The sequence below is a fragment of the Zychaea mexicana genome, assembly GCF_025766255.1.
Source record: "Zychaea mexicana strain RSA 1403 chromosome Unknown BDB00scaffold_139, whole genome shotgun sequence".
Taxonomy (NCBI): Eukaryota; Fungi; Mucoromycota; class Mucoromycetes; order Mucorales; family Lichtheimiaceae; genus Zychaea; species Zychaea mexicana.
The window spans coordinates 74759-99057 of NW_026516802.1; the positions used below are offsets into that span (position 1 = coordinate 74759).

Here is a 24299-nt window from a genome sequence, read left to right on the forward strand (position 1 = left end):
GAAGACATAATAGTCTATATCGGCTTTTACTGGCAAATGTGCTTTTTACAAAACGGGAAAGGCGAAAAGTAGGAGGGGAAAAGCAACAGTTTTTTGCCCACCGCCTCCTTCCACGCATATGTCTCCCCCACTCCTTGCCTCCACTTCCTTTTATGAGGCTTACTGCATTCTACTTGCTCTTCTGTGCATATACTATGTTAGTCCTAACAGTGTTCGCGAATTGCTTATTTCCTCGATGTGAGCGTGTGTACTATACAGTATACACTAAAAGATATATGTACGCCGTCTGGGTCCTCCCTTTTCCGTGGACTCTTAAACGATTATCATAAGCAACATTTTAGAGTATCGCGGTAGTGCTGGATATTACATAAAAAGGACATAGTACGATGCACATTGCTTTATATTGACACTTCCCGTTTGTTAATGCGGCACTTGTCACCTACCAAAATAAAATCATAAAATATTGCTTAGCTATCATTGTTCAATGTACCATCTCGGCTTTGTTTCTTTTTGCTGTCCCTTATTGGTGTATAGTGAAATTATTAGCAGCACTAAGTAGTTGCAGTGGCATGCATGCAATAATTGCTATCACTAAAGCTTGGTGATGTAGTCACCAATACGCATGCTTTCAATGCGCCAATCTCACCCACCGCTTACTCTCAATGCAGATCATGGGAACAGCAGCGTTGAGCATAAGGAGAAAAATAAGCATTCTTCTCACCGTTGATATTTGTACTATTCTGCCGAATACCGGATCTCTGGATCAAGCAATGTAAATAGGTACCTTTTGATTCGATTTGCTTAAAAACTTGGCAAGCACTCTTGTAAAGCCTGTGATGTTGTTTTCTAACTGTTTTTCAGCTAGGATTTATTCAGTTGGAATGAAAGCTCACAACTAGTAAAATCGATGTACTTCAGTTGCCATCATGATCCTAACCTTTTTCTTTCGCTCGCTTGCTTATAGTTTGAAAAGCATGCAAGTAGGCTATGTATTTCTCCTTGTGAGATTGATTGGACATGTGTATGCCCTCCTCTTTTTCTTATTTCTTTTACCCCCATCCCTAATTATCATCATCGTCACTCTCTTCTCGCTCCTTGAGCTGTAAGCTAATGTACATACAATGTGCAGGCTCTCACTCAATTAATAACCCGCAAATGACAAATGACAGATTATGATATCGACAACGACCTTGAATCTCTTCAGCAGACATCAATAAGTCCCATTACGCAGTCATCTTTTATTTTTCTGCGGGTTCCTTTCAACCAAGCCATACATGTATTTCATTGTTAGTACTATATTAGGAGGGCTTATCATGAGCGTACAGTGAATGATATGCTGATTTTTACACGTAGAGACGGTCCACACGATAAGATAGTTGCTTCCATCGGGTCATTTTAGCATTCTGTAAGACGAACCGCGGTAAAGTTTTATTGCTAAGCGATCCCCTAACACGGTTAACTACCATTCGTGTTGCATTTTAAAACAGGGCATGGCGATGGCTGGTATTATGTGTTTCTTTTTTAAACTTCGATCGATCTTGGTTACTCATTCAGGGTACACATAAGAAATTTAATCGTCAAAGGGGGCTCCGTGCACCATTTAGACATCATACGGTGAAAGCGGTGCTAACTCTTCTTGGTAATGTTTTTAATGCACTATTCTTGTCAGAGAGGAGACGTCAGATGTTGTTTTTGCTTCAAAGAGAAAGAGGGAAAGGGGGTAAAAGTTGTAAGGGAAGAGGCCTAGTATGATACTCAATGTCGCTACTAATACTGTATAAGTGGTAAAAAACAAAGAAGGATGGATACTCAATGCTGCGCCGTCAGCCTGTGAAAGAAGTAGCAGTATAGTAGCCAAGTGCTAAAACTCGGGAATAAGCAAGCATTTGCTTAACTGTCAAAGGAGGACAACTGTTGGGTCCGTTTCCCTTTCAAAGGATACATATTCGCCATGTCCCATAATTATGGCATATAACAATATGATGTCATTGCATGCACTGACAGCATGAGGGCAAAGAAGAAAACGAGCGTTAATTCTTCCTATTCTCCCCGGTATAGAATGCTTCGTATACAGTTTATTTGCTTTTTGTACACAATCACCTAGCTAGTAATGGTAGCAATAACCGATGAACTCCTAAATCCCACATAGCAAAGTAAAGATTTACACTTTGTTGATTTCATTGTTTATTTTTTGCTTGTTTTACGATTCCAGTATTAGCTGCGGCGGCTTTGTGTAAAGCAAAAAGCAATACAACAACATGACCTCCTCTCCTCTTTTGTTCTCGCACTTCCCATTTTGACGATGATCTGCGATATGTGATCGTATGTTCAGATCAAACAAATCCAGTGATCATCATTATCGTCGTCTGATAACAAGGTGGAAAATGGCGAAGAAGAAAAGAGAGAGTTTAGGAGCTATGTAGTTCGAAATAAGATATCTCTTCTTCTTGCTAAAGTTTGATTTTAGTGATGGATTTTATGTGTATATGTTGAGTTTCTTTGTTCTCAGAAGGAAGCAATTACGGATGGCGGGGATAGGGTATCATATTCATATTATGCGAATGCTCGAAGAGGGGCAGCAACAAAATACTAGTACAGTACATTTTCTAATAGCATACACGAACAAGGATGTAAGAATACCCACGCATTTTACTAACCCGCTGTAGGTACATTCGGTTGACTGCTTTCTGGAGGGTGCTTCCTAAGATAACGGATCAAAGTCAGGCTGTACACAGCTATGCAAGTCTAAACCACCAATGTCATCGACTACATATGCAGGTGTACTTGTTATCCTACTATATAGCAGGATCCGCGGTGCCCCCAACTATTCCGAGATCGCGGATACTTCCCTTCCTTCGCGACTTGCTGTTGTTCTTAACGCAATAGTCAGTACAGATAATAAGAAAATAAAAGCCAGTTTTAATTACTACATAAATACGGTGTTTGCTTTTTTACATGATAAAGGTTTTTAAATTCTGTGCGTGTGTATGGAGAAGGTATAGCATGGAAGTTGTTAGAAGAGAGGAAGAGGAAACACAATATAAAGAAACAGTCGCGGAAGTTGCGGTGAGTGTGAGGAGCTACAAGCACCACGGGTATTCCCTATTACAAGTAGGTCACCTTGGTACCCATTTGAACCGTCTGCCATAATTTTGCCAATGCAATCTTTAATGGTTCAGACCACCGCCCTCGAAAACCACGTAACAGCCCAATCAAAGCGAGTATCATGAGCAGGGTAGCCACCGAAGTGGCAGAACCAGCAGCAAACAATTGTCGGACCCATTCCTTCAATGCAGCAGGACTCCGTTGTTCCAGGCTAAATGCACGCCGTGAATTTGTAGTTGCAGAGTTTCTCGATAATTGACGCTCGTTATTAGAGACTGCAGAACCGTTCGTAGCTGATGCGAGGGGGCCAGAAGTCGATAAGGATGATGATGATGATGACGAGGAGGAGAGAGTATCGAGCTGTTCTTGTTTGTGCTCAGAATGGCTGTGGCCGATACCGTTTGCTTGGATTTCATGCGCTTTCGCTGCTTCCATTTCCTTTTCTGCTCGTTCCCGTTCTTCCTGCAACCGCGCCCTCTCTCGCTCTTCCGCCAACTTGGCCAAGCGCTCGGCATTCTTTTGCTGCTCAACCTTCTTTTGCCGTTCCCTTGATGCCTTCTGTTCGTTCTCACGGACATATCCTTGTAATGCCTTTTATATATGAAAATTACAACAGACCACCCAAGTTAATGATGTTGTCCTTGGATGCATCACACGCACAGACACACCGGCACTACACGCCAAAACCACCAGCTAATAATAAACCATTCTTTCTTTTACCTCCTTCTTTTCCTCTGATAACAGCGGGTTGTACTGTACGAATGATAGAGCGGTTTCATAGTCGTTCATGGCCGGTAAAATTCGTGTCACATAGAGCTCAATGGCCTCCATACAACCGTTATAGTAAACATCATCGGATGGTTCCGAGCCTTCTTGTGCAGCAATCGACGAAATATAATCCATAGTAGCATCCGACATTGTTGCATACCATTGCTCGACGATTTGTCGTCCAACGTTAACTGCTTGCAGTTTCAATGTCATGACCAAGCTGAAAGATGGTAAATATAGTAAGCATCCCAGTTTCTCTCTGCTCCTATGCTTTCTTTCCGGTTCCCTTCCAGCTGTGTCTTTTGTATATCTACCATGAAGATATAAGCCGTGGGTCGACATTGCCCGGGCCACCGTAACCTTCGGTTAACAGCTGCCACATCTCGTGCACAAACTGATCGTGACTCTTGGCTGCAGCCGGCGACAGACCAAACAGCTTTGTAACATGAGGCGTGAGCTTATTGTCTTGGAGTGTCAACAATGTTGTCGCAATGTTGAGGTAAAGTGTCCAAATGGAATATCGTAATGCTTCGAGCTCATTGATATTGACGTCCTCTTGTTCGGTTCCATTCGATTGTTTGGGAAGCCGTATAATAGCTTTCACACAAGCCGTTGCTGCAGTTGTATATTTGGTCAACAAGTAAAAGCGAAGTGCTTTTTGGTATTGCAATTGAACCGATGCTAAATGAGCCATGGGATGTTTTTAGCGAACAGAAAAAGAGAAATAGGGGAGGGGGTGTTGTTGCAACGGCGAGTGGGTGCAGAAAAAAGTAAAATAATACAAGTGGTGGTGGGAAGGGGGTGAACTATAACTCAAGAGATTCTCGCTGACAAAATTATATTTCTCACATGCTACCAAAAGCACCACCGCTTAGGTAAAATTGATTTTCCGCGAAGCTTTCTGTTTACTATATTTTTTACCCCACATACAAATTGGGTATTTTCCGTAGAGTTTCAATAGCTCGGGCAGATGTGGCACCGATCTGTGTGCATGCAAGAGTAGCACATACCAAAGAATTGTACTGCCATACTGGTGCACGCAATGCCTTTTCTTCCAGAGCAAAGCTGCCTTTAAGTTTCTTGCTTTGTCAGTCTAATACAGTAATAGACTGCTTGATATAGTAACTATGTCTCACAACATGACAAACAAGGGAAGAGGGCGTCTTCTAGCGCACAGAGATATACAAATATTATTGTTTTTTCTTTAAACAATAACCAAGCTCTTAGCAACAATAACAGTATATACTTTATTGGGCGTGATGGTATCACAAACGTGTATAATAAGTATTTCAGGTAGTGTTCCAAGAATGTTTACGAACATCATTACGATGTAACAAGAAGATTGACACAAGGAAATTGTTATTACGTAGTAACGCCTACTTTGTCAACATTCTTGTTTCAGTTAGAAACGCTACCTTTGCGGATATAAGGGAAAGAGCACTTGGACATGTAATATGAATCAAGATGTTCAAAAACATACAAGACTACTCTAATATTATAGTAGTCTTTAAAGCTGGCATTCATTAGACACTGGATTCGATGCTAGTATTATATGAGGTGATATAGCACCAAAGTCATTGCTCGTCGAAGAACGCCGCATGCGTCAATGTGCGTGGTAGCTTTTCAATTGTCCCCTAAAAGTTGTCATAGAGAGTCGTGGAAGTCGTAGCATTGGCATAGCAACAAATAAATGCTTTGCTTGTGGATCATCCGTTTGGAGACCCTCTTCCCATCTGCGAAAGCAAACAACAGGTGCGAATACGAGACTTGTATAGGAAATAGATAATGTTGTTTCAAGTATCTTGTAGTACAGAGTTTTCTTTTAATTGAAATAGAAATAGGGTGCATTATCATCAATGTATAAAATCATACTGTGCCAACTGTGGATGAAGACGCAAAAGCTGGAATAAGGAAACGGTTCTCTCGGATTGGCTGAAATTATGATGGATGATGGTTGCACGTGACCGGAGCGGGGTCGGTAGGCCGCCGGAGCGCAGGCACTCGTCGAATCGCCATTGTCGCTATCGGAACATCCTCTTTCCTCCCACATAAGGTACAAATCATATATATGGCGAGATGGAAAGGAGAGAGGAGCCAAAGAACGGAACGGACAACTGCGTAGAAAGATGGATGCTATGCTTGATGGATGGAAAAGAACAACAATCGATGAATGACGACGAATGACCTTACGACCACGAATTAATTCACCATATCCATACATCCATCCATCCATCCACTCGACGAATTTCAACGTACACATATCCATCCATCCGCTCATCATATACTAATCATATACAACAGCTTTATATCGACACATCAACGCATATTCAGCTCAACACTCGACGTATATCACCTTTTAATACGTATTTTCCGGCCAGAATCGAACATTAGTCGTCCTATCTTTCTACGCATTGTCTTACGTTTCATTCGGAGAGGGAGCGGGAGAGAGAAAAAATGAAGTGGAATGAAAACTGATGGGAGAGAGAATTGAAAGTGTGGCAACAGAATTTTCAATATGGAACATGGGAAATACAACGGTTACGCTTAAAGGTTGAACGAAATACCAACATGAAGCCCATTTTTCGTCCATTGTTTATTTAGCACAACCATGCCTCACGCACCTAAATCCAGCATCAAGAAGGCCGATAAGACAGTCGACGTCAAGGGTGCCAAGAACGGTGGCAAGCGTGTTGTCCCCGCCGAAAAGGCCCCTCGCTTTTACCCTGCCGAGGACGTCCCCCAGCCCAAGGTGTCGCGCAAGTCGCCCAAGGCCGCTTCCCTTCGCGCCTCCATCACACCCGGCACTGTTGTCATCTTGTTGGCTGGCCGTTTCCGCGGCAAGCGTGTGGTCGTTTTGAAGCAGCTTGAGAGCGGTCTCTTGCTCGTCACTGGCCCTTACAAGGTCAACGGTGTTCCTCTCCGCCGTGTCAACCAGGCCTATGTCATTGCCACCTCCACCAAGATTGATCTCTCCAACGTTTCGGTAGGTGTCCCTTTTCAACTTTCTTTTTTGCTATGGAAACGTCGCTATGGAAACGTTTAAAATTGTTGCAATGATTCATTCGACCTGAAGGAATCCGGAATCATATTGTTATACGAGGGCAAAGCTGATTGCGGAGGAGTGAATGGAAAGAAAAGGGGACTGACCTTTGTTTTCGTCTGGAAATTGTAATAGGTCGATGCCAAGTTCAACGATGCCTACTTTGGCAAGTCTGGCAAGAAGGCTGACAAGGAGTTCCTTGAGGGTGCCGAGGTAAGATAAGATTCGACTTTTTGGAAAGAAAGCGTGCCGAGTGTGTGCTGTTTTTGTTTTAAGAATTGAAAGAAATCTAACGCGCATTTGATCAATAGCAAAAGAAGGCTGCCCTTCCCGAGTCCAAGGTCGCTGACCAGAAGGCTGTTGACAAGGCCATCGTTGATGCCGTCTCCAAGACTCCCTTCCTTGCTCAGTACTTGGGCTCCTCTTTCGGTTTGTCCAAGGGCCAGTTCCCCCACGCCATGAAGTTCTAAGTTATTTCTTAATGCATGCATGGAGCTGATTGGAAAATAAAAAGCCTTTTTGACTTTTTGACTCAAGCTGTGATATCCCCCTCGTTTACTGTATACTACACTTTTTGATGTTGGGGTATTGAAGGTGTGGAAAGGAAACGCTTCGGACTGGGTTACTCATAATGTGATGTGAGTGGGTAATTTCGTCACAGATACTCATATGAGGAGTCATGTGTTGACCAAGACGTCTATACATTTCATTAATGTGAAGAAATTCCGGTCATTGCTGCGCTGTTTCATTATTTTCGAACTTACGAGCTTAACCTTCAGGACGTCTAAATAAAACAACGCATACTATCTATCATTTTGTAATGATCACGTTTCTCCAGTGGTTCATCTGCATTTAATCATAATAGCCTCAACTATTGTATCGTTGTACTATTGTTGAAGGAAGATGTAAATCTGTATACCGACTATTAACGTCAGCTTTACGCGGCGCGCTGCACCGGGAAGATTAGTGGCCAAGTGGTACCGACGGCGGTGACTTGCGCCAACAGTGTCTGGCGTGCATTCAGGCAAGCTTGGCGTCCCTCATTGACGTGAAAGACAAGGTCGTTATATAAGTTATGCAATTGTTGATACTAGGAACGAACAGCATCATTATCGTAGAAAGCGGGAGCTTCCGACATGGGAACGAGACTTGAGGTGTGCTCGGCTCGCCATGGAGTAGCAGCAGGTGATTGAGGGTCCAAAGTAGCGGATGCAGACGCAGTACGGGCTGACGCACGGAACATGGTAGGACTAGATGCGTGAGACGTGGTAACTGGTTGAGTAACTGAAGACGTGCGAGCAGAGGAAAACGTGGTTGTGGACGGTGCATTCGAAACAGCAGAAGCGAGTGCTGGAGCAGCAGAAGGTCCTGATGGATTGAGGGTTTGGCCGTTGCGTTGGGGCCATAGCCTCTCCTCCAATGTGAGGAGTAGGCGCTGATTGAATATGAACAACTTTGGAAATACGAGAGAAATGGATAATTCTGTTTGATGCTTCTTTGTTGGGTATTTATGTGTACTACTAATTGCTATGATGGCACATGATTCATGCATACTGATGGCTACGCCTTTGCTGATCGTTTGGATGGCGGCGTTATCATTGATCATCTCACAGCAGTTGCGTTGAATGTGACCCGGTTGTCTGCAGTAATAGCATTCAACAGGTTCGAGCTTGGGACAGTCCTTTCCCGATGCCCCTCTTCTGAGCAGTGGCGGCAGATTGGCGGGCAGTTCTTCTATGAAGCGTGGAAGGTCTGACCCCAATTGTCGAATTCGATGAAGCGGCGTAGCGGCATGTAGTACGGTTGGCCGTCCTCGCGCATTGCGTCTGCGGGGGAAGTGATGTCGAGAATAACGGTTGCTTCGCCTTTAAAAATCCCGGTTTCGAGTTCGCGGTAGAGACGAATTTGGCATCCCTTGCCCTAGTTCTCCATGGTGTTTTGGAGTACTGCTGACAAGGCCTCTGGAGAGATAAACGGCAATGCTTAAAATTGACCTTTACCAGGTCTGCGTCGACGGAGATAGCCTTTGTTGCCCGATATGGGTGGGCGTTGTCCTTGTAAATTACACAGTTCTTAATTGCTTTTAGAGTAGCCTCGTGTGCTTCGACAAGAAGAGGTGCCTTAGGACTGAGCGAGCGAGAAATAACAGAGGCGCCATGTACTTTGCCGAGTGTTGCAATCAACGGTACGCTTCGGCTTTGGAAGGTAGGTCAGTGCCGAAATCAAAGATGACAGCATCAACATTGAGAGCCCGGGCTAAAATCGATTCGGCTTGGTGAGAGCGCCGTGTTTGTTCGAAGCCATTTGCAGTGAAAATGGTGTCGCTTTTACTGCGAACAACGTTAGCCCAGGATCTACGTCCAGTAGATCTGGGTGGACGATGAGTATCCATCATCGTCAGAATGAAGGCAGCAGCGTGTTATCGAGAATTGTGTGGTGGTGGTGGTGATGGATGGGCTCTGTAACTATTTAAAAGTGATGAATAGCGGAGAACCCCTTTTATTACAATTTTGGGAAGTTTATGCAACTCCAAACACCTTAAACAGCCTTGCACGCAATCTCGCCGAGGTTTAGTATCAATTGATTTTTATGATATTCGATTAAAAGGAAAATTGAAGTTTTGATTTGGGTTCTATGTTAGGAGCGATTTTTCACGGCAGCGCTTGAACGTGCAACAGAAACACGCAGCAACAGCTGGAAAAGGAGGCATAATGAAGATAGCGACGAAGACGGTATACTATTGTTCGGAAGGCAACCAAAGAACATGGCGAGTGATAGTATGGATTTTGAAACGTTTTGCAAACACCAGGGACAGATGTAGGGTTTGGGGAGGAGGAAGAGGTTGGGCAATCTATGACAAGTATATATTATTATCATATCACATTCTCATGATTGTCGTCAATACATGCATGTATAAATCTCGGATTCACTTCACTTCACATATAACTACTGGTCCATATATTACTTATATATTTCCCCTCTGCACTATCAAAACGATCTTATATGTTGGAAAATGTGAATGTAATTAAAATTACAGATGATACAACTTTATGAAAATTGATGTGGATATGTGGGGTAGAAATGTCAAAGATACACTCTGTATGGAAAAGAAGGATAACAAAAGAATAGAGAAGTGACAGGTATATAAAATAATGAATTGAAAAAAGAGGATCCAAGTTCACTCAGCTGGGGTTGCTGCATACGTTCGGGATGTTTTAGGAGTATAGAAGATCTCAGGATCCGCTGTATCGAATTCAGATTCTGGCACTTCGTGATCATACTTTTCGTGTTCTTCTTGGCGTTCCTTCCGTGCTAACGCTGGAAGCACATGGGCTTGCAAGTTACATAAGTGACGCTATTCAACCACACATTATCATTTTTACTCTGTTAGCAATATGCATTTCGTAAATATAAGTCTAATTGATTGGTCGACTATACCTTGAAAGTGTATATAAGCTTCAGTGTATCATAGAAGTCGGCGAAATCACACAGTGACCGTGGTATATACATCTTGCCCACTTCCTGAACGACATATATCTTGCCATGCTTACGTATAGATAGCATATTGCCAATAAACCCTATGAACCCTGTAAGTCCCAATTGAAAATGTATAAAATTCAGAGTATTGTGAACCTACCAATCCAATCCATGTAGAGCACGTGTGGGGAACAGTCCTTGTCAAATGGCAGAGAGTTCAAGTTACGGCAAAGACAGGCATTGCTTCTCATGTTTTTGGTTTGTTGTTCATAGGCTAAAGAAGTCGTAACACCGGGTGCCTTCCATTCCCAGCATGCGATTTCAGTGTCTTCAATGGTAACAATCGATCTTTCGTCCTATAACGTTATGGGTAGCGGCGAAACTGCCACCAGGACCATACAACCGTTCATTGTTTGATTTTACTTTTTTTGTTTCGGCCGATGCGAGCCCCCCACTATTTATAATTCAGAGGTTAGCAAAAAGTATACTACATTTACACATACACACAAATAAATATATATAGATATATGCCCATCTATCATACTTACAGTGAGAATTTGTAGGAGTATCCCTGAAAGCTGTACATAGAATATTGTAGCAAATAATCATCGTATCCATCTCACTATAAGTGTAACGGTGCATACCGTTACGACGATATCCGACCTGCATGGTTGACGATCGACAACGCATGGTTCAGACGATAGGATGACTTGCGGTCAACCGCATGGTTGAATATGGAGTAATAGGCGTGGATATTCTAGATAGAAGTATGATGTAGATCAATACTTAGACGATAGCTAGCCCCCTATTACTCAACGTATATATAAAGACGGGATCCTGAGTTATATGGATCCCTATCGTTTTATCCTTTGATATATCCGAGTCTCACCTTATATATTGATTCACACTGTCTACCCATTCACGTTCCCGATTGTAAGTATCTGGGCCGACACTGTTACAATAAGTGTCAGACTTTTGACCACCAGAACTCAGGTATCGTATCCTATGTAGAGCTTATCAGTAACAACAAATGGTTGAGGATGTATAATGTCAACACGGTAAAGAAGTGCTTACAAATAATCCAAAATATCAATGCCTTGTAAAATTTCATTGTCGATATCCGTTTGCAATAGCATGTTCATATGGTGTGATAGCTGTTTTAATGCTTGGAGGGCATTCTGTTTACGGAAAGGTAGGTTTTGCCGGTGCTTATGACAATTATTAGCGTTGAGACGTTTGATCACAAGCAGACGACTTGATGTTGACGGGGTATTGTACGTACTAGAGTAGCCTTTGTTGCTACGATGTACTGAGATTAAGCCCTTGTCAATGAATTTGCTCCTCTTCTGAGGGCACATTCCCTTTACACTACATATTTCGCTTTTGTTAGAACCTCACAAAGTAGGCATTTATAAAATGCAAACAATTTGATTCTTTCTCCTCGTTCTACTAACCTGAATGACTTCGTTCACAACATTTTTAAAATCGTCGCTCAGTTCTTCGATTTCTATTTTCTCCTTCGTAAGTTTGTTCCAGTCTTCCGGTTCATATATTTTCTTGTAGTACTGTGCGTTTGATTTATGTGCTTGGTCAACGATTAAAGAAAGCGTCAATCTAATTAAAAAAACCCGTTAGTAAATCAAACGGGCATTCTCGTAAAGCGGATGTAAGTATACAAACATACGTACCGCGCCATATTTTTCATAAAGTGTCGTTCGATGGCCAATTTTGTAAAATTGACAGTGACACCATGTTTAATCTATCTTCGAAACTTTCTGTATTGTTCATGATCGCATGGACTGTCGATTCTGGAATGTTATATTCCTTGTTGTGCTATACAAAGTTCATAAAGCTGGTGAGACCTACGTGCAACTTTAAAGAACAAAAGCTGAGCTTACAACAGCGTATCCCAATTTGAACAATTCGTGGCGTGTACTTGATAACGACGATGTATTTGACAGTTGCTTATAAAATTCTTCATCATCTGCTTCTTCCTCGCCAGATTTACTATAAAATAGAAAAAAATTGTCAAGCCATGCTGCCTATACACTACTGCTTCGTAAACAATAGGTTACTTCGAACCTTGTACGTTGCTCTGTTCTCTGCCTTTGTAAAACTGTTGTGGCACGATTGATAGCTTCTGTGTCGAACGATTCCTAAAGTCAAGGTAGATCAGTAACCCAAGGTAAATTAATAGCTTTTATAATATAGGGGTGTATGATATTATACCGCTGCGAGAGCACGTTTAACAGGGACCAGAAAATTCGAAATGGAATATTCGCGCCAAAATCGAGATCGATTTGATTTTCTTCGATAGTTATTGAGCAACGATAATTGTTAAGAAAGTAATCGTCCAGTATGGATTTAATGACGGATCCATGGATCGGATCGGATCCGCTTTAAAATCACTCGGGGTCGGATCGGATCCAAAAACTCTCGATCCGGATCCGTCTTTTTGACACGGATCGGATCGAGTGGACGGATCGCCGAGTGAGAATGACGAACCCTACTTGGTGGACAAAGTGTTAGTATTTTCGCTATTCTTCTATCCAATTTTGTTGGGTTACCCTCCCTGAAAAGTCGTCAACGAAAAGTTGCTTACATTTGAGTTGCTTTTGCATTTATTTAATGCGGATCGCTCGCCTGCTGTTGTCATCAGGGACACGCGATATCTCAATGGCATCTGATTTAAAGAATTTGTGTGCTTTACGTCTATTCAAACCAAGTATAGACCTAGTTGCTGTCTTATCGAAATGTCGCCATAGACCAAAAACTCCAGGCAACGCGTATCCAAAATTCTAAAAGTGTGAAGTAGCATTTTGCCCTACATTGTCAGAGCAAACGACAAACAAACGAATAAGCATCACCAGGTACATTGAGATCGTCCTTTATTCCGTCAATGCCTTGTTGTTCGGTTAATACTTGCTTTCCTTTATTTTTTCGTCGCGTTTGCATTTGCGTTTTTGGCTTTTTTTGTTTGTTGTAAAACAGCACGCCTGATAAAGTATGGTAATGAGAAAAAAAAAGGGGCGCACCTCCCTGTATCCTTTGGCAGTTTTTGATGGATGTGTACGGAAACGATCTTGCGCATCACTATCAGCGACAGTATTGCAAGAACCCATTGTTCACCGACGACATCGTAGGCTCAGTAGTGTCTCAAAAATGTGAGCGGATTTTGAAAGTAGCCCAACAGGAAACAAAATCGCCTGAGACCCTTTACTAAACTTCCTAACTACTGTACTGTAGTACTTGTAACACATAGATCCAATTCAAGTTATAAAACGGTCTAAACAGGCGCATCTTTCTTTTTCTTTCTTTAAGCTAGAACAGTTGATCAGTTCGTCAAAGATTGTGATCTACATCAGGATATTTGTTTTTTTGGAGAAAATACGTGCTCAGGAGGTGACTTTACAAACTCTAGAGATATCTGCACTCCAGCCAATCAGATCTTACATCTTTGAATGCTTTAAACAAACGCGGAATACACATTTATCCAACTATGTTTATGTTTTTTACTGATGATAATGAATTTGTGTAAAGAAAATGACGAAGGGATTAGAAAGGGTTATATGTAGTGTTGTTGTCTTTTTTTTGAGCCGGCAAGGCTGTGGTTCTACTTGTTTTATATTGTTAACAAATATATAATTTAATGGTGTATCGGCGCTGTTATGACTCGCCTATGTTTTCCGTATAGTACACTTAATATGTTTGCCGATTTATCACGTAAACATACAGTAATAAAACGAAGTGACCACGACTGGGGAAGCAAGAAGTAAATACTGTTGATCCAGCTTTGTGGCTTCTGCACACGTTAAGTACAAAACAGTACATAGTATGGCATTGCTAAAACCGAGAAGCTTCATTTGACCCAACCATATACTCAAAAATGCGCCAACTACCTCTCCTATAACGTCCCCAAAAGACAATTATACCGTCTAACATGCTTCAAAAATACTTTTTTTCTACTCGTTTGCTTTCGTTATTGAAGAAAAAAATAATTATGGGCAGCCAAAAGTTGCCAGCTTTTCCCGATTTAGCTGGGCCGCCTGAAATTTGAAACAACTCACTTACATGAAACAAGAATAAGTAAACAACTCCTATACGTATATATACTCGCCTATCGCCTACGTCCTACACGTCTTTTCTTTTTACCTTCAATTAAAAGATGCCGCCATTAAGACGAAAGCAGAAGGCCACCCGAAGAAGGACGCGTGCGCCTGACGGGAGAATCACTGCCCAGTTTCATAGTATACGCCGTTTTTTCTATTGCTATTCCTATACATTTTCATGTTTAAAAATATATACGTATCATTGTTCTTTGAAGTCCAAACATTTTATAAGGATTAGTGCTTAAGAATCGAATTGAAACAAAGTAAAGTTTTGACGGTTATAAGGCGGACGCACCACAATAATCTGGGAAAGAATGTGCTTCAGCGTGATGCTATAATGAATTCGAGGAATATTGGTAACGGAATCGTCGTGTTGTTTTGGTTTGGCCAGTTTCATTTCTCGGTGTATGTAGTTTTTTCTATATGCATGAAAACAAGCCGCAGAATGCGTCTACAGCATCATTGTGAAGTGAGGGTAAGTAAATGACTACTTAAAAGTGCTAAACTGTCTCTGTAACATCTTCTTTTTTGACCCTACTCGTTTGTTACATTTCTTTTTAATCAGTCTGCCCTTTCATTATATCAGTTGGGCCCCTCACTGTACATTCATATACTGTACTCTCGTCAAAGCAAAAAAAAAGCACCGCGTACTTTGATAAATTCTGTCTTTTGTATAATGAATGAAAAAAGCGCTGAAATAAGCAAGAGCTTGTCTCTGAAAAAAAAAATACAAAAGCAATTGTTAGCAAATAATGGTTAATGATACTTTCCGATGTCGTCACTTCCTGTATAAAGAGATGAAGGCAAAATGTTTGTAGTGACAAGGGTGTTTCTTTTAGTCAAGTAAAAGAAGTAACAACTCCTCCAATACTTAGAAATGAGGCTTGTCACTTTTTATTAGAAAAAGACAAAAGACTATCTATTCAGACATATCGATAAGTAAGGACGGTTATATAAGACGACGAGTATGGAAAGAGCTAGTATGATAGTAATAAAAGGAGGATAGAGAGAATGAAGAGGTGTGTATGAGGGAACAAAAAAGAGCTAAGGAATGACTGGGAGGGGGAGAGAAATCAGGAAAATCTTGCTTGTTGCTTCCTTGTAGAAATGTCTGTTTGTTTGTTTGTTGTTTCAAAGCAAAAAGGAATAAAAGAAAAACGTATTTACATTGAGAGAAAGAAACAGAATAAACTTTTCGTTTGTTTGTATGTCTGGAGGGATAGGTGACTTATAAGGGCCATTCATCCTGGACCATCATGCGCTGCTGCTGCTGAACAGCTTTAGAAACCTCGTCGATGCTCTGACCCGCTTGTCGGATCATACGCTCGATCTCCAAAATCTGGCGATTTAAGCCAGAGACCATTGGATGAGATTCATTTTGTTGATCTTCAGGTCTTAGACTCTCTTGCTGTTCCTGTTGCTGGCTAAGCCAATTCCAGTTCGCTGCTGCTGTTCTTGCCATCAACGAAGGCGGTTCGTCGTATGGATGTTGAAAGTTACTGTTATGGTTGGTTAGTTTACTGCTCACATGATTCATTTTCGTCGCAATATAGACGTTGATCAGGACGAGTAGCACCATGCATGCTACCATCAATTGCTGAGTCGATGGCGCAGGGTTCTGTAGAACCCATTCCGTACCAGCAGACACACCAGCATAGAACGATTTCACGACGGCATCATACGTCTTTTTGTTTGCTTGACCTTGTTGCTTTGTTTGATGAAGATGATGATGCTGATGCTGCTGCTGATGCTTTTCATGAGGATGATGGGATGATGGATGTCGTCGCCGGCGACGATGATGTTTTGGAAGAGGCGGCTGATGTTGTTGGTGCTGGGATTGCATGTATTTTCGAATGGCAGCATCGATGCCTTTGTAATAGTTGATTTGGCCATCAATCGATGCTTTTTCAATAGTAGCTAGATATGAAGAGAGGATGTCAGGCACAGAAGATTGTCGTCTTTAACACAGGGAATTGAAATGATCCTTACATTTCAACCAGGAGGATTTTTTAAATTCTACAATCATCGTGACAAGCACGCGTACTTTTCCTTGACCAGCACGCATGATGCATATGCGTGTTTTGACGCAGAATGAGCTGCCGGAAGGTACATCCGGCGTTTGTGTCGTTATCAATTGGGTAACGTAATTCTCCACGTCCATGTGATGGACTTGCTCTTTGAGAATACATTTGGTCGATCGAGGACCTAAATTATCATTCATGAAAGATTGGTTAGATATATCATCCTATCTCTTCTCTATCCCATCCAACTCAATGTGCTCTTGTGAAAATTGTATAACCTCCTGTTTTTCTTACCAATTGCATTGGAAAGCGGTTTGATGTACGAAATGGCACGCTCCGAGTGGACTGATTCCCCCTTTTGCCATGGTCCGATATCAACATCTATGTTTTATACATGATTAACAACTTTTTCCTCTTATAAGCATATTGCATCAATTACCCGTATTCTTTTCAATCTCGGTCAAGAACTTTTGCAAAAAGGCGCGGTTGGCTAGCAAGCTGTACACATTCTCAATGCTACCCTGATACAATTGATCCATCACGGTATGTGTATAATGACCGCCATTGCTTTGACAGCCGCACGCGGTTGATTTTTCGTCACCCACATCATTATTACTCGATTGTTCTTGTCGCTGCTGAGATTGTTGCTTGGCATCCATGTTTTTCTTGGCCGACAATTGAGATTCCGAAGCCGTTCGACGCCTGTCCAACTGAGGATGCTTGGTGGCGCTTGGCAGTGTTGCCAATGAATTCTGTCGCTCATAGACACTGTTGTCACAGTCTGTATATCATTAGGGCAGGTTGGGTTAGTAATAGCAAACAGTGGTGTGGCAGAGAAGCCAAGTATCCAGACTGCGTTCTAGATTTAAAACTACTACTGGTAGGTAGCTACTTACCAGAGGGAGGTGGCGGACAAAAAGCGGGTGGCGGAAGCAATGTATCGCGATCAGCCGAACTCTCCGTATCATACGACAACGAGGACATGGAATCGTCGGTCAACAGACCATCATCATAGCCGCCTACTCTTGTAACTTCACTGCTAGGCGACGCACGACGTTGTGATTCCCGCCACAGTTGGGTGATTTGATCATATGCTTGATCACGGGACAAGAACGATGCAAAAAAGTACTACATAGAGTCAAGTCCGTCGTCGTGTCAACAACAATCAATTATACGCAGAAAAAGATAATTGGGCATATTATCATAAGTAATTAGTGTACATTTAGTTCATCACTACCTTGGCCTGAGTCGTTGATATCAAAATGGCATTTGGAATAAAGATGGCGGTTGTCCGTTTCTCGATATCGACAATATCCGTAAAGTCAATCACGAGCTACAATTTCGATAGAAGAAGAAGAAAAACGGGTGAGTGTGCTTGGCTTTGATGCAATCCAAACAAGGGATCGGGGAACATGCGACGCTACAGAATCTATCAGCAGCAAAGGAGAAAGAGAAGTTGTTGCTCGGGGAGGGGGGTGACTTACATTGGTCACCCAGCCAAAGATGTTTGCGTTGAAACAGATATGGGATCCGGAGATGTACATACGTCCTTGAGTCAGAATTTCTTTCTGTAATGCACAGCCATAGTCTATATACGTGCCAAGAGGTGGAGCAGAGTGTGTGAGTAACCTTGGCAACATGCAATATTGCACAACCTGAGCGGAGCAATGTCCGACAGAGTGAATGCCATAGTAACCGAATACTGAAGACTGTTACCATCTATAAGATGATCTGTTTCGGGAACGCTTCGGAAAAGTGTATGGAACTCGATGTTTCGCTTGGTACTGGCCATCTTTGTTGTTGTTGCTAGTACGTCGTCAGAACGTTTGGACTTGAGCGGAGTTTGGGGCGAATCAATGCTTGTAGCAGTGGACATGCTGGATCGGCGCGACTGAGACAAAGTGGCAGGTGAAGGAAGTGGGAGGTGGTGTTTGCTGGATGCATCATTGTTGTTGATTTCGTGGTTGGCGTTGTTGCTGTTGCGTGATAGAATGGGCGTAGAGTTGGACGCAGCTGTTGGACTGGGTCCCATAGTAACCATGTTGCTGTTGTTGTAGTTGTCTGGTGATTGCGCCGCAATCATGAAAGGTGAAGGAATGGAGAGAAGAGACAGAAGGAGAGAAAGTGTGGGTGGAAAGTGAGAAAGGGAAGGAGGGAGAGAGAGAGAGAGAAAGTGGGAGAAAGAAGAGAAAGAAAAGGGATAAAAGGAAGTGCTGTATTATAATAAGATTATTATTATTATTAGTGATTATTGATTGATTTATGATGAGGAAGACGAGGATACAGTATGCAGCAAGCAACACTCAGCAGCAAACAACAAAGTGGAAGAAGAAGAAGAAGGGAAACGAGGGGGGGGGCTGCTTGGGCTTTGGTGAAAGGGAACAGAAGGAAGGGACCGAGCAACTGAATGAGTGATGATGACGATGACGATAGTGCTTGTTGTTGTTATTATTGTTACTAGTTCATTTGCCTGGTGACCTCGAGGTTTCATAGATCAAAATGCCATGTCCTTTTTATACTCCATCAACAATACTCTCTCTGCACGATCAAATAAGGGTTGCGCGAGAATCACCCTCTTTTTATTTTTTCCGTGACCCCTTGACTTGGAGCATATCCCGAAATAGGAAGCCAATTGAAAAGGGGCTGTAATTACTACCCTACTACTACTACCACTACTACTACTACTACTACCTATTAGGACCTAGTGGATCGACACAGCCCATTTTCTCTCTTTTTCATTGTTGCTACCACCCTCTCGAGATCAGCTTAGCTGCTGTCAGATGTCATTTAAATAACTCCTTTGCTACCACCCACCATTCATTTGAAGAGACAGCAGGAGAATTTCAAGATAATCGATGAAACAGTTTTTGCTCGTCGAATTGTTTTAGTAGCTGGCACGTTGGCGAAACATTTTTATGGCAATGCCAAAAACTATGAGAGAGAGAGATAAAATTAATAAACTCGGCCCTGGTGCATCTCCTCCTCCTTAAGTTTCGCTTATGACCAACTAGTAGTAGCACCCTCTTGACACACTTCCTTTCATGTATATGAATACTTCTTGATAAAGATGATCCGTACTTTGCGCTTGTCATGGTCTCCTTTCTTTCTTTCTTAGCAAACGTGGGTTGGTTGCTCCGGGTGGATCAGTGCTCCCACATTATCGTAGTAGTAGTAGTAGTAATAGTACTTGGCAACTGTTATAATACCAAGTGGCACACGAAAAGAGAACTGATTTGCTGTCCACCCACCTCCCCCCAAACACACCTCCCCGCGAATACACCACGCGGCAATTCAATCACACATTAATCCTTTTCTATCTGTTCAGTTCGCACAAACCACACACACCCAACAAACACATGGCAGCAAATTATTGGGAATCTACACAAAGGTAAATTCATCAGAACCTTCATCCATTCTCAGAAAGCATTGCTAAATTTTTCAAAAAAAACATTTATACGTGTTAGTCTAAAGTGGCAGTTAGATCGATGGTCTTTAGCACGTAGTAGAGAGGAGGATCTACGGCACGTCTCGGAATCCGACTATGTCAAGCTAAAGATTTGGTTCTGTAACTGTAAGTTTTTTTTTTTCAGTCTAGAAAGGGTGAATGAGCAACATTGACAATTCAAATAACAAAACTTGTTTTTTGTGCAAAAAGTGATTCAAAAGCTGGCAAAGCGTTTGCAGCTGCGACAACAAGTAGTGGCGACCGCCTTTGTCTATTTCAAGCGTTTCTATTCAAAGTAAGGTGTCACGTTTCATGGCTGTGTATATGCGCGTATGTGTGTGCTGTGGATCTCGAGAAATGCTCTCCTTAACATGGGAAAAATCTCGTGCGTGTGTGTAGTAATAGTCTCAGGAAAACGGATCCAATCCTGGTACTCGTCACCTGCGTATACCTTGCTACCAAAATCGAAGAATGTCCTGTTCACATCAAAGTCGTAACCCAAGAAGCCAAACACATCTTTCAAGGTATAGTTCCCCACTTTGCCCACTCCATACAAGATTATCCACTGTCATGCTAACCTTAAAACAAAACGAACATGAATACGTTAGTGGATTATGGAGGATTTCCCTATGACAGCTCCAAAGTCGCCGAATTCGAGTTCTACTTGTTAGAGGAACTCAATTTTTACTTGATCATTTGGCACCCATATCGACCGTTATTACAAATCTGCGAAGAATTAGGGATGCGGGAATCCGGAGTGCAATACGCGTGGTTTATCGTCAATGACTCGTATAGAACGGATGTATGTCTGCTTTATCCGCCTCATATGATTGCATTGGCGGCCATTTACATGACCGTGGTGCTCAATCATGCCGATTTTGCACCGGGATCTCTAGGCGACCGGACAGATATGCGTCAATGGTTTGCTGATCTGAACGTGGATATGGAAAGCATTGTCGAGATTGCTCAGGATATTCTGTCAATCTACGAGGTTTGGAAAGACTGGAAAGAGGATCGGATGTTGCATTTATGGAGGGAGCTTCGTGCACGCCCTTCATAAAAACAGGGACGCTGGGAAAAGAACATCTTTTGTTATTGTACCCCGTCTCGTTTTTCTGTTTCTTTTTTCTCTCTCTTTCTGCTGGCCAGAAGCTTCTTTTTCCTGTATAAAGGGTCCCATACAACCTACCACTAATGAATGCGAAAAAGACAGACACGCATAATATACACTCATCATCTCATTGGCCCACCCTTTTGTATTTATTCCCCCGTTTTACCCTTCCCTCCCCGTCATATGTGGGTATAAACTATGTAGACGAGTTATCTTCTGTTGGTAAAATGGCTTAGAAGGAAATGAAACCGTCAAATAAAAATCTTCTTTATAAACAATAAACACCCTGTTGAACCATAAATCCGGTCTGGCAGATTTGTGTAGTAGGAGGTTGTAATTGGCGCTTGTTTGTTGGCCGTCCCTTATTTTACTTTCTGTCTTTACTTGAGCAAAAGCACATTATGTGCGGTGAGTACAATAATCCCATTCTATCTAGAACCAGGATTTTCCTCTGCTGTCGACACGGCTTCGATGTTTCATGAAAGAGCGGACATGATACAATTATTTTTAGCAAGACTTTAGCCACCATCATAGCTTCTTTTTAAAAACAGCCACAGCTCGCAAGACACAACTGCCCAGTACTTTATCTGGATCGAGCACTTCTCACAAACAAACAATTAAAAGGGTGTTCACTGTCAATTATCAGCAAAGCGATGAACTTTCGAAAGTAAGAAAGGGTTTCACTCACAGCTCGAGAGCGCATATCGGGACGAGTAACCATGTACAAAAACAAGAATGTATAAAGTGGTCTATTGCTGGAGGATGTTACGAACAAGATGAAGTGCTACATTTCTGCTATATGTTAATGGTAAAAGTTACAATTGCTCAGCTTCGTCTGGAGCCAAGCTTGCGCTGCTTGCTCGGATGTTGGATCATATCCTGCCGACAAGTATAATTTGGACCGAGTTGTTTCTTGGTACGTCGGAAATTCGTATTTGTGGTCTATTTTTCTACAGGATACCAGCAAATGCTGGTAGCACCCAGTAGTCGATTTTCATCGTTTGCACGCCTGAAAATCGGGAATCGAAGGTTCATCAAACTGATGGCTGTAATTTTCCTGCAGCGGGTCCCTTTCCGATCCTAGGAACAATGTCTCCGCAATAATAAACATACTGAGCGAACTTTTGCGCCACCCAGGATATTCATAACGGCCGCAAACCGCAAATTTAACTATGCGGTTAATTAGTTTTCCGCTCAAAATTGGCTGAGTGTACCTGAATCATAGTGCCAAACGGTCCGCAGTAATTATTATCGCAACCATCAACCATGTCTTCCAGAATACGACAAGGAAAGCGCCAGCGAACAACGACATATCTCAAAGTTTCGGAGCGAGAGACAAAACTTATCAAGGTTTCGAGATCTGTAGCAGCGACAACTGGGAATTACAACACCATGCCGTTTGAAGTTCGCCAAACGCAATCTTCAAATGTTGATTCCGCACCATCGCAGTGGGTAGACACTGACAACGATGATGATGATGTTTGCGACCAGCCCAAACGTAAAAGTGCAGCTGCCAAGCGTGCAGTTCGTTGGGTTTGCCTTTTCCCGGGACTACTTAAGGCTTATAAAGAAGGGTATAAGCAAGCGCCGGTCGCCGAGGCACTCGAGCCTATTGATGCAGCGATCTGTAGTTGTAATGATGATAAGAAAGCCAGTAGAGAGGTTACTTGTATCTTTAAGTATGGTAAGCATTATTTTAAAGTTTATTTAGGAGAAAAACAAAGGAGTAAACGCTGTTGTTTGTTGAGGCATTCGGCAATTCACCATCATTTACTGCAAAGCGTGCCCGAACTTTTCCTTGCCACTTGATTTGATGCGTCGCCACATGTTACCTTTGACGCCAATAAACCCCGGGCATGCAGTGCACATAAACATTTCATAACTTGCATTGTATTTGTCGTGTTTCAGTGCACAACATTGCCAAGTGGATTGAAGCCGATTTCGAAGAAGAGGTACCATCTTTTGATACGCATTTTTTATCTAGGATATAAACACACTTATGTTGGCTATTTAGGTTCCTGCATCGCTTAAGTCTCGCTTAAACGATGCACTTCCTGTTTTTGGCAGAATACTTTTAAGTCTGAAAAAGGAGTTGAGAGAGCAGCACGGCATTGAGAACAATGTGTGTCCCGGCTGCAGATACGTGGTACTGGTTCAAATTCATTTGCTGTTTCGGGTTTAGATATAAAACATTTAAACATGTCTATTCCAGTTCTTCCTATTGCTTACTGGATCATATATTTCTCCTTCCTCTTCTTTTCGATTTTGTACCCGTATATTTATGTGCTCTATAATATTTGGTAGAGCCATGCCAAGACCGTAGCATTGGACGGTAACTTCCAGCTGCGACTCTTTGCACATATCAAAGATGTAGACGGCGTGGAATTTGAAGGAGAAGATGAGGTCAACACCATTTGGGTCAACGAAACTGACCTCATCCCTTATAATGAATCGGTAAGGTGTTTATCCCTACCATTATTCAACAGTGTCTAGAACGCTCATACCTTTACATATATGATAAGGCCAAGGATGGGTGCGCATCCTTTAGCGCGCTTGAAAAACAGGGCGGCTCAACGAAGGGTCTCGATCGAACCGGTGCCTTTGCGTGCACCTGTGGACGCCACGGGTATCCAATTGCTATTGTTGACATGCGTAGCAAAGGCGAACGGTTAGTTGAACTTTTGTTTGTTTCACGATGTATATAATACTCACTTTATGTTCATTTGTAGCTATACCTACGTCCTAAGTGCTTTAAAGAAGGTGACGGATACTGAAATGTATGGCAACAACATACGCATCATGTACGATGTTGGTTGCAAGCTTCGTACCGCCTTAAAGGTAGTAATGAAAACCTACTTCAATAAGTATGTGTATGTCTCTTCTTGTATTCTAATTAGACGTTCTTTCAGAAAACACCATCGCTGAAAGATATTGAGGATGTCCCCATCGCAGTGGGAATTTTTCACATTACTGGGCATAACGCTGCTTGCCAAGTTCACTTTCATCCTCGTCTGGTTAAAGGCTTTGGGATGATCGATGGAGAGTCTTTAGAACGAATGTGGTCATACCTCAACGGTTTTGTATCCATGACACGCACCATGACCCCTCTCAACAGGCGGTTGACTGTAACCATAGCTCTCGAATTTTTAGCAGAGGAAAAGATTGATAACATTGGTATGTTATAGATCATTATCATTGTTACAAACTTAAAAGAGGATGCGAC

At 42.3% G+C, this 24299-nt stretch overlaps 10 protein-coding genes across 10 annotated transcripts; 5 read left to right on the top strand and 5 right to left on the bottom strand.

Annotated features, from left to right (window-relative positions):
• Nucleotides 1-3105: 3105 nt before the first annotated feature.
• Nucleotides 3106-4567, bottom strand: BDB00DRAFT_792669 (uncharacterized protein; the record flags this gene model as incomplete). Its single annotated transcript, XM_053121144.1, has 3 exons — nucleotides 3106-3696; nucleotides 3826-4093; nucleotides 4188-4567. The coding sequence occupies 3 exons, from the start codon at nucleotides 4565-4567 to the stop codon at nucleotides 3106-3108; spliced, it is 1239 nt and encodes a 412-aa protein (XP_052973717.1).
• Nucleotides 4568-6481: 1914 nt separating this feature from the next.
• BDB00DRAFT_878546 (ribosomal protein L6e-domain-containing protein) lies at nucleotides 6482-7383 on the top strand (the record flags this gene model as incomplete). Its single annotated transcript, XM_053127743.1, has 3 exons — nucleotides 6482-6856; nucleotides 7049-7126; nucleotides 7225-7383. 3 exons carry the CDS (start codon nucleotides 6482-6484, stop codon nucleotides 7381-7383), a joined length of 612 nt encoding a protein of 203 aa, XP_052973718.1.
• Nucleotides 7384-7912: 529 nt separating this feature from the next.
• On the bottom strand, nucleotides 7913-9305 carry BDB00DRAFT_933488 (uncharacterized protein; the record flags this gene model as incomplete). Its single annotated transcript, XM_053129120.1, has 4 exons — nucleotides 7913-8647; nucleotides 8671-8833; nucleotides 8914-9040; nucleotides 9103-9305. The coding sequence occupies 4 exons, from the start codon at nucleotides 9303-9305 to the stop codon at nucleotides 8004-8006; spliced, it is 1137 nt and encodes a 378-aa protein (XP_052973719.1). The 3' UTR covers nucleotides 7913-8003.
• Nucleotides 9306-9552: 247 nt separating this feature from the next.
• Nucleotides 9553-10016, top strand: BDB00DRAFT_116011 (uncharacterized protein). Its single transcript, XM_053116116.1, has one exon. It carries the CDS (start codon nucleotides 9625-9627, stop codon nucleotides 9940-9942), a length of 318 nt encoding a protein of 105 aa, XP_052973720.1. The 5' UTR covers nucleotides 9553-9624; the 3' UTR covers nucleotides 9943-10016.
• On the bottom strand, nucleotides 10017-10815 carry BDB00DRAFT_116022 (uncharacterized protein). Its single transcript, XM_053116118.1, has 3 exons — nucleotides 10551-10815; nucleotides 10352-10491; nucleotides 10017-10268 (listed from the first exon to the last, which is right to left on the bottom strand). The coding sequence occupies exons 1-3, from the start codon at nucleotides 10639-10641 to the stop codon at nucleotides 10092-10094; spliced, it is 408 nt and encodes a 135-aa protein (XP_052973721.1). The 5' UTR covers nucleotides 10642-10815; the 3' UTR covers nucleotides 10017-10091.
• On the bottom strand, nucleotides 10704-12061 carry BDB00DRAFT_116013 (uncharacterized protein). Its single transcript, XM_053116117.1, has 5 exons — nucleotides 11845-12061; nucleotides 11465-11758; nucleotides 11280-11393; nucleotides 11035-11147; nucleotides 10704-10844 (listed from the first exon to the last, which is right to left on the bottom strand). The coding sequence occupies exons 2-4, from the start codon at nucleotides 11746-11748 to the stop codon at nucleotides 11084-11086; spliced, it is 462 nt and encodes a 153-aa protein (XP_052973722.1). The 5' UTR covers nucleotides 11749-11758; nucleotides 11845-12061; the 3' UTR covers nucleotides 10704-10844; nucleotides 11035-11083.
• A 3240-nt stretch (nucleotides 12062-15301) lies between these two features.
• On the bottom strand, nucleotides 15302-19049 carry BDB00DRAFT_853952 (uncharacterized protein). The gene is made up of 8 exons (XM_053125662.1): nucleotides 18237-19049; nucleotides 18005-18108; nucleotides 17758-17853; nucleotides 17417-17648; nucleotides 16960-17301; nucleotides 16815-16901; nucleotides 16489-16704; nucleotides 15302-16416 (listed from the first exon to the last, which is right to left on the bottom strand). The coding sequence occupies exons 1-8, from the start codon at nucleotides 18601-18603 to the stop codon at nucleotides 15728-15730; spliced, it is 2133 nt and encodes a 710-aa protein (XP_052973723.1). The 5' UTR covers nucleotides 18604-19049; the 3' UTR covers nucleotides 15302-15727.
• Nucleotides 19050-19735: 686 nt separating this feature from the next.
• On the top strand, nucleotides 19736-21343 carry BDB00DRAFT_965045 (cyclin-like protein). Its single transcript, XM_053129777.1, has 5 exons — nucleotides 19736-19908; nucleotides 19985-20091; nucleotides 20176-20260; nucleotides 20365-20489; nucleotides 20574-21343. The coding sequence occupies exons 1-5, from the start codon at nucleotides 19877-19879 to the stop codon at nucleotides 21023-21025; spliced, it is 801 nt and encodes a 266-aa protein (XP_052973724.1). The 5' UTR covers nucleotides 19736-19876; the 3' UTR covers nucleotides 21026-21343.
• Nucleotides 21344-22251: 908 nt separating this feature from the next.
• BDB00DRAFT_116193 (uncharacterized protein) lies at nucleotides 22252-23082 on the top strand. The gene is made up of 2 exons (XM_053116119.1): nucleotides 22252-22760; nucleotides 22825-23082. The coding sequence occupies exons 1-2, from the start codon at nucleotides 22343-22345 to the stop codon at nucleotides 22956-22958; spliced, it is 552 nt and encodes a 183-aa protein (XP_052973725.1). The 5' UTR covers nucleotides 22252-22342; the 3' UTR covers nucleotides 22959-23082.
• Nucleotides 23083-23791: 709 nt separating this feature from the next.
• On the top strand, nucleotides 23792-24261 carry BDB00DRAFT_774439 (uncharacterized protein; the record flags this gene model as incomplete). The annotated part of the gene is made up of 2 exons (XM_053120160.1): nucleotides 23792-23914; nucleotides 23986-24261. The coding sequence occupies 2 exons, from the start codon at nucleotides 23792-23794 to the stop codon at nucleotides 24259-24261; spliced, it is 399 nt and encodes a 132-aa protein (XP_052973726.1).
• Nucleotides 24262-24299: the final 38 nt, after the last annotated feature.

Excerpts from the sequence above, each read along its gene's own strand:
- BDB00DRAFT_853952 (XM_053125662.1), bottom strand. The coding sequence starts at position 18,603 with ATGATTGCGGCGCAATCACCAGACAACTACAACAACAGCAACATGGTT. Across the intron at positions 17,854-18,004 it reads TCTTTGGCTGGGTGACCAAT|CTCGTGATTGACTTTACGGA; the intron begins GTAAGTCACCCC and ends TCGAAATTGTAG. Across the intron at positions 16,417-16,488 it reads AAAATCCTCCTGGTTGAAAT|CTACTATTGAAAAAGCATCG; the intron begins GTAAGGATCATT and ends CTTCATATCTAG.
- BDB00DRAFT_965045 (XM_053129777.1), top strand. The coding sequence starts at position 19,877 with ATGGCAGCAAATTATTGGGAATCTACACAAAG. Across the intron at positions 20,261-20,364 it reads TTCAAGCGTTTCTATTCAAA|TAATAGTCTCAGGAAAACGG; the intron begins GTAAGGTGTCAC and ends GCGTGTGTGTAG. Across the intron at positions 20,490-20,573 it reads AGCCAAACACATCTTTCAAG|TGGATTATGGAGGATTTCCC; the intron begins GTATAGTTCCCC and ends TGAATACGTTAG.
- BDB00DRAFT_116013 (XM_053116117.1), bottom strand. The coding sequence starts at position 11,748 with ATGTGCCCTCAGAAGAGGAGCAAATTCATTGACAAGGGCTTAATCTCA. Across the intron at positions 11,394-11,464 it reads ATTGATATTTTGGATTATTT|GATACGATACCTGAGTTCTG; the intron begins GTAAGCACTTCT and ends AGCTCTACATAG. Across the intron at positions 11,148-11,279 it reads AGTGTGAATCAATATATAAG|AATATCCACGCCTATTACTC; the intron begins GTGAGACTCGGA and ends ACTTCTATCTAG.
- BDB00DRAFT_116011 (XM_053116116.1), top strand. The coding sequence starts at position 9,625 with ATGAAGATAGCGACGAAGACGGTATACTATTGTTCGGAAGGCAACCAA.
- BDB00DRAFT_116193 (XM_053116119.1), top strand. The coding sequence starts at position 22,343 with ATGTCTTCCAGAATACGACAAGGAAAGCGCCAGCGAACAACGACATAT. Across the intron at positions 22,761-22,824 it reads TACTTGTATCTTTAAGTATG|GCATTCGGCAATTCACCATC; the intron begins GTAAGCATTATT and ends TTGTTTGTTGAG.
- BDB00DRAFT_116022 (XM_053116118.1), bottom strand. The coding sequence starts at position 10,641 with ATGAGAAGCAATGCCTGTCTTTGCCGTAACTTGAACTCTCTGCCATTT. Across the intron at positions 10,492-10,550 it reads GCTCTACATGGATTGGATTG|GGTTTATTGGCAATATGCTA; the intron begins GTAGGTTCACAA and ends CAGGGTTCATAG. Across the intron at positions 10,269-10,351 it reads AGCTTATATACACTTTCAAG|CGTCACTTATGTAACTTGCA; the intron begins GTATAGTCGACC and ends GTGGTTGAATAG.